Source organism: Brachyhypopomus gauderio, chromosome 5 (assembly GCF_052324685.1).
Source record: "Brachyhypopomus gauderio isolate BG-103 chromosome 5, BGAUD_0.2, whole genome shotgun sequence".
Taxonomy (NCBI): domain Eukaryota; kingdom Metazoa; phylum Chordata; class Actinopteri; order Gymnotiformes; family Hypopomidae; genus Brachyhypopomus; species Brachyhypopomus gauderio.
In genome coordinates this window covers 35,120,118-35,127,384 of record NC_135215.1, presented here as the reverse complement: position 1 = coordinate 35,127,384, position 7,267 = coordinate 35,120,118, and the positions used below count along the sequence as shown (strand labels likewise).

The following is a 7,267-nucleotide window of genomic DNA, read 5'->3' as shown; positions in this document are numbered from 1 at the left end:
TCGTTCAGACGCTTCTAGACTGCGCGAGGCGGTCCGTGGAACTTTCTCTCGCGTCTTCCGCGCGAAGGTCCAGAAAGTTCTGCAGCGCGTGCGCGTATAAATAGACCCGCCATCTCTCCGGCAACGTTATTTACTCGCTAGTAGCAGCCGGAGCCGCACAGTCTGATCGGACCGACCGACTGACCGACCTATCCAGCTAGCTAGCTCATTCTTTTTGTCGTATTTGCTGCCTAAAACGGCCATTTAGCTAGTTATCTGTTTTGATAAGTCTGCATTTTCTCGTATCTGACGAGACAGGCGGGTAGTTCTCCGTTTAGTGGTGTTTGGTAGGCTCCAGGTCTCCTCAGAGATGGTTCGAGAGACCGGGTACTACGACACTCTCGGGGTGAGCCCCGCAGCTTCTCCCGAGGAGATCAAGAAGGCGTACAGAAAACTGGCTCTGAAATACCACCCCGATAAAAACCCCAACGAAGGGGAGAAGGTGAGTGTCCGTGTCGCCCCGTTTTTAGCGAGCACACGTCGCCGGGTGAGTGACAGAAACGTGAGGAACTTTCTGGAATGTTCTGGAGGGTTCAGGCAGCTGCAGGCTCACATGAACCTGTAGACACTCCTCACCAGTGGGGCAGATATTACCATTAAACACGGGCCACTGTGCACATTTAAAATGTGTTATTTTGTACTGTAGCATCTGTACTCAATTTAAATGTGGTTAGGTAGGGTGCTGGTAGTATGTGTATGTATGTATATATGTGTATGTATATATGTTCAAAAAAATAAAGGGAACACTAAAATAACACATCCTAGATCTCAATTAATAAAAATCTTTGAAATCAGTTGAAAATCTCTCATTTCTACCTGTTGTCTGTTCCATTTGCACAAGAGCAGTTGAAATTGATTCACAATCAGTGTTGCTTCCTATCTGAACACGAAGTGTGGATGACTTGGGGTTACATTGTGTTGTTTAAGTGTTCCCTTAATTTTTTTGAGCAGTGTATGTGAATTGTTGAATGAATGTTTTGCCAACAGTTGTATGACCATTACTATACTATACTACTACTACTATAATTACTAACTATGTAATAATCACATTTTATTTGTAGCCCAAGTTAGCTCACGTTTGCACTATTTCCACAGTTCAAGCACATATCGCAAGCATATGAAGTACTGTCGGATCCCAAGAAGAGAGACTTGTATGACCAAGGAGGGGAACAAGCCATCAAGGAAGGGGGGATGGGTGGAGGAGAGTTCTCTTCTCCCATGGACATCTTCAACATGTTCTTTGGTGGTGGAGGCAGAACACAGAGGGAAAGAAGAGGTAGCTTAACAATTTACACATTTCACACTTTTACATGAGCACAACGGCATTAAGCTATGCAGAGTATCAGCTTACAGTAAATATGATAGACTAATGATAAATGTGAAGATTTTACATAAAATAAAAACATGATTATCCTCTTTGACCTTACCAAAGTAAAATACAGAACATTATTAACTGTTCAAATAATTTCAATATTGAACACGTTTTTATTCCTTTAAATTAGGTAAGAATGTAGTCCACCAGCTAGGTGTCACTCTTGAAGAAATGTACAATGGTTCAACACGGAAACTTGGCCTGCAGAAGAATGTAATTTGTGAGAAATGTGACGGTAAGTACTCTTATGTTCAATAGACATTGCCCAGAGGTGGACCAGTATGGAAATATTGTCTAGAGGCAGAACAAAATCTGTTGAGCGACTTTGTAACTATTTTGGCACTGGAATTTTATGATGGGAGCTACAATCGGAAGAAAATAATCTCAACTTTGAATTGCATATTTTCCCACAGGCTATGGAGGGAAGAAGGGGACTCTTGAAAAATGCTCCAACTGCAAAGGCAGAGGAGTTCAAATCCAGGTGCAACAGATTGGACCAGGAATGATTCAGCAGATCCAGAGCATGTGCTCCGAATGCCAGGGACAGGGTGAGAGGTTTAGTGCCAAGGATCGCTGCAAAAGCTGTAATGGACACAAAGTGGAGCGCAAAAAGAAGATTCTCGAGGTCCACATTGACAAAGGTCTGCATTATGATTTATTAACAAGCCAATCTGTCTCGTTTTATTAATCAGTTAACACTGGCTATATCAAATGAGCTGTAGTTCAGTAGCAGTGTTGTGCAATTCTCCAATCGTTTTCCATAGGTATGAAAGATGGCCAGAAAATCACATTCCACGGAGAAGGTGATCAGGAACCAGGTCTGGAACCTGGAGATGTTGTGATTGTCCTGGACCAAAAGGACCATCCTGTATTTAAGAGACAGGAAGACAACTTGATTGTGAAGATGCAGATAAAACTGGTTGAAGCACTGTGTGGGTTCAGGAAGACCATACGCACACTAGACAACAGGACCCTCGTCATCAACTCACCTCCTGGTACATTACCAATTCATTTCTAGTGAAATTATATTTGGTAAAGTTCTAGTGAATGATGGCTAGTTGTGTAATGAAATCAACATGCTTTTCTTCTGTTTTATAAGGGAAAGTGGTCAAACAGAATGATTTCAAGTGTGTTCAGAATGAGGGGATGCCTGTGTTCAGAGATCCATATGAGAAAGGACTGCTCATCATTCAATTTGAAGTGAGTATTCAGCCTGGATATCAACATTACATGCTTGCCTGTCCTATTACTGTGTTTAAATGAGGAGTACTTTGCCTCACAAGAAGTTGTTTTTCCATAGGTTGAGTTCCCTGAGAACTACTGGCTCCCTGAGAATATGTTTCCCCGCCTGGAGTGTCTGCTTCCTAAAAGGGATGATGTAATGGTGACTGATGATATGGAAGAGGTGGACCTGTGTGAGATGGACACTCAATCCCAGAGGAGGAAATATAGTGGAGAAGCATATGAGGAGGATGAAGGTCACAGAAGCCATGGAGTACAGTGCCAGACTCAGTAAAGTGTAACCCTATTTTTCGACTGTTTGTGCTCCGTTTTCTGTACTATAATTGTTATATTTTTTAAAGCTGTCGAAATGTAAGGTAATATCCAGGTCTGAAGAGATCTGGTACTTCATTGGATGTTCATTAATAAATGCACTATCCACTTGAATGACCTTTACTGAGGCACAATAGAGGAACTGGGATTTTCTGTATATTGAAATTTCAAAGCTTAGCTGGCACATACTGTAATAAGTATTGCTTTTAAAGCTAAAGCTCCTTCAGATGAACGTTCCATCCATTTTATTTCCTGAAGTTGATTTCATAGTCCTAATAGTTTGTGTGCACATTTTTGTTCACTTTTTGTTCTTGTACACACAAAAAAAAACAATACTTAAGATGGGTAACTTGTATGCTTTCTATGAAGGTAAAACAAAATGGTTTCTCAACTCTTAATTCCTCCTTTGTACATGATGCATTATGGTTATGTTCATTTAAAAGGACATAAATGCCTAAACTTGTAAGAATAAAGGCACAGAATGCACCAATTAGTATGGTTTTTTTTTATTTGGATGTTAACTGTACTTGCCATGTACAAATTGTGTTGGTCATCTAGCATCAATAGTCCATTTATGAACATGGAGCTGTTATGTTTTTGGACAGTTGGATAGTTTTTGGGTGGTGGACCACTTTTAATCAACACTGCCAAAATTGTATAAGAGAAGGGCTACAGTCTGTAATTGTACAAATAACATGTACACAGGAACTAGAAGACCTACAACATGCCGAATAAAGTGGTTAAGTGGATGAAGGACAAGAGTTTGATGAGCATGTCCTGAACCACAACATTCAAGAACTATAGCAGTACGATGCTAAAAAATACAACATTTCAAGTCACAACAAAAAACAGGAAAGCATATTTTACATTCATATCAACCAATTAAGAGAATTGTTATTAATGCTTTTATTTACTCATTTGCAATTTCTCTCTAAGGTCAAAACCAAACAATGCCAAAGATGCCCTAGTTTTACTGTTTTATGTATTGCCCACATTTGATTTGACTGCTAATTTCGAGTAGTCGAGGTATACATTGATTCATTTTTCCCCCCAAATAGGTTATACCTTTTGTGCAATAAATAAAAATTATATTTATTCTTAAAACCATTTAAGCTGACATTTTCATATGTTGGCATTAGGCTCACCAATTTGTCACATATTCTTTTTTTAACCTTTTAAATCATTATGCCTCCCATAACCACAAATGTGAAGGGTTTTGTAATTGCACTTGCATTAAAAAGCATCTGCCTTTTACATATGCTTTTATGACTTTGTTCCATGCACTGACAGACCTACAATGTTGCACTTTAAGATAAGGCTTACTTTACAGGCTGTTTATTGCAACAACTTGTTAATAAGTGTATATGCAGTGTATTTCCTGTGCAAAACTTTTAATATTAATATTTAAGGAGTACCTATTCTAAAAGTCCTAGACTGCCCATTCTTGTATTAGGGATGTGCATTCAGAATTATTTTCATACTTGAATATTCATAAAGGAGGAGTTAATGAACAGACATCTGATTAAATGCAGAAAAGAAAAAACTGTGATAGACAAAACATACTTACAAATATGATTAAACCATATAAGCAGCATTTTTTGCCCTGTACACTATAAACAAGTAGGGAATTTTTTTTTCTGAGTGCATAAATTTACCTGCCTTGCATATATTTCCAAAAAAGAGTGTCTACCAAAAGAGGTACACTGCTGGAATTTTATGGAAAATTCTCTTTCACTTGATCATCATAACAGTACTCATTGCAATCAATGAAGAAAAAAACTGACCATTTAATTTAATTGTAATGGTCAGGTTCAATTTCTCCCATCAGTGTTGCTTCCTTCTGAAAGAACACCCTGTTAATGAAAAAGAAGGAACATTTTTGTCAATTTGGTTTCAGTACCATGAATGACATCTGCAGCTGTACATTCAACTGAGTCACAAGACTGAGTGAACTAGAAACTGCTTACATACAATGGTACTCACCTTCAGTTAGCCTGGCCTTCCCACCTGTGGGCTGACAGAGTACTGTTGAGCACCCAACACACAAAACCACAGTCTGTGCATGGCTGAACACGGTTGTGATTTTATAACAACCTGCAGACAGAAAATAAATCTTTCATATGCCATCATTCACAGCAGTCCCTGTTCTACACTGCGTTTCGGAAACATCATATTCTGGAAGCCAATGTGTATGTGGGGTGTAACAGGGTAACAGTGGGGTGTTTGGGGGAGAGGGAAGATTTGTGCTTGAGGGGGCAGAGAGAAAATCAACCCCCCCCCCCCCCCCATCCAGCACTGGCCCTGATTCGCATTATTCATAACAAATGTGTCGACTTTAAAGAGTGTCTATACCTGGACATTTCACATCCATGAAGTAAGAGCTTGGGCTCTGCACAAGTCTCTTTTTCTTATGCTGCCTTCTCTCAAAATCAAAGGTAGGGTGAAGTAAATCTCTGGCCAGCTGTTGCACACAAAAGATTCGACGAATCAAACTGATTAAACTCAACGCTATGTTGCCATTTAAAATCACAATTGTATCACAATTTATTATCTTAAAAAAATAAGATATATAAATTAATAAAAAAAAAACATGTGAACGTCAGAACGTCCAAGTAAAATATTTAAAACGTTTCCTAAGTCCAACCCTTGTCATTAAAGCTACGTTAGTACAGCATAACCCTCCTCGGTTGGCAATGCAACAGTTAAACAAAAGAAAACCAAAACATATCAAAACGACAAAAAGAATTACAATTGTTACTTTGACAATTATTACGACTTTTGAAGTGAGGCTGAGAATTTTCGTATAATGAATATAATGATAATAATCAAAATAACACAAATATTTATCAAATTATTCGTTTTTATTGGACGTACTAGTTCAACAGTAACAATATTTTTTTGTTTTCAAATTGAACAAAACACAGATCCCTTCAAAGATAAATCGCATGTATTTAATACCTAAGGCTAGTTATCTAAAGTAAATGTGCAAACAAGGCCGCCCAACAAAGCTCTTTCAAACACGCCATGTGCAGGGGGCAAAAGCTCTTATTCACCCAAATGAATTACATCGGTCGATGATTAAGATCGGGAAGGAGAAAAATATTAGTGAATGCGACTGTCAGAACCGTATGTTCACAAAAACGTGTGTACTCACAGGCATTTTCACAAGCAGACGGGTTTCCACGCCGTGGTCGGGTTGATCTACTGGTACCTGAAGCGAACTGCGCTCTCCGGTTGCCAGACGCGTTTATAACTCCTCGTGATAGCGTCTTACAATAGAAGTCAATGTGAAAACATGTCCAGACATGCACCGCTGTACAGAGCATAGTAATGCTGAACGGATAATGTTGTGTGTTATCCGAACAAGGATTTTTATAATGGAATGTCTGTGTACTGTATTGATAAGCACAAATGTGCAAATCTACCTATCTAATCTAGAGGAGAGAGATTTGCAAAGTGACTTGAAGTGTGTGTGTGTGTGTGTGTGTGTGTGTGTGTAATGGTTTCAGAATTCCATAGAAGTATTGGCCTTCAAATGTACTTAAGTACTGAAAGTAAAAGTAAAGGCTCTAACATGATCTGCATATAAAACATGTTAAAAATCTAACTTGGGCAGTTTTCTTTTGTGTATTAACAATAGCCCACTTAGCTAGCTAATTAACCATGCACACGATGCTAATGTCGGACTTAGTTTAACATGCACATTGAAACCATTTGCTGAAATATATTGTTAGATTTCTCATTAAGGTAAAATATCAGAAGGTCTATGACAATAACTCTCTATGTGTTTCCTTAGACTGGAAGGTAAGGACAAATCTTATGGGACGGAGGCAAGCAGAGAATGCACTTGAAAACGAAGGAGTCATTTTTGTTTTAAACTATTTAAAATAATTTCACTCAGATAAGGCCATGGGTTTTATGGCGAGTTACAATTTCTAATGCCATTTTTATGTAGGGATTTGTTCTCTTGCGTTACCGTTGACACATAACGACTGATATCGCATAATGTAGTGGAGTAAAAAAGTACAATATTGACATTGAAATGTAGCTAAAAAGTAAAAGTAAAGTAAAAGTAAAGTAAAAAGTTTTAAAAAGTAAATACTTGAGAAAGGAAACACAAAAAATGACTTAAGGACAGTAACTAATTACATTTACTTCGTTACTGTCCACCACTGGGGACAATTTCCAGAAATGCAGAGATAATGTAATATCTGGCAACCTCAATGACAAGCCTCACTTCCTCGAACTACGCAGTATTTGTCTACACTGAGGGATCAAACTGCACGCAAAAGACAGCGACTA

The 7,267-nt window shown here is 38.5% G+C and overlaps 2 protein-coding genes across 2 annotated transcripts; one reads left to right on the top strand and one right to left on the bottom strand.

The window, feature by feature from the left end:
- The first annotated feature begins 136 nt into the window (after window positions 1-136).
- Window positions 137-3,455, top strand: dnaja (DnaJ heat shock protein family (Hsp40) member A). The gene is made up of 7 exons (XM_077007489.1): window positions 137-481; window positions 1,135-1,315; window positions 1,542-1,646; window positions 1,825-2,052; window positions 2,176-2,406; window positions 2,511-2,611; window positions 2,712-3,455. Exons 1-7 carry the CDS (start codon window positions 350-352, stop codon window positions 2,925-2,927), a joined length of 1,194 nt encoding a protein of 397 aa, XP_076863604.1. The 5' UTR covers window positions 137-349; the 3' UTR covers window positions 2,928-3,455.
- rps27l (ribosomal protein S27 like) lies at window positions 3,456-6,248 on the bottom strand. Its single transcript, XM_077007496.1, has 4 exons — window positions 6,120-6,248; window positions 5,318-5,426; window positions 4,949-5,059; window positions 3,456-4,818 (listed from the first exon to the last, which is right to left on the bottom strand). Exons 1-4 carry the CDS (start codon window positions 6,123-6,125, stop codon window positions 4,790-4,792), a joined length of 255 nt encoding a protein of 84 aa, XP_076863611.1. The 5' UTR covers window positions 6,126-6,248; the 3' UTR covers window positions 3,456-4,789.
- Between the last annotated feature and the right edge of the window lie 1,019 nt (window positions 6,249-7,267).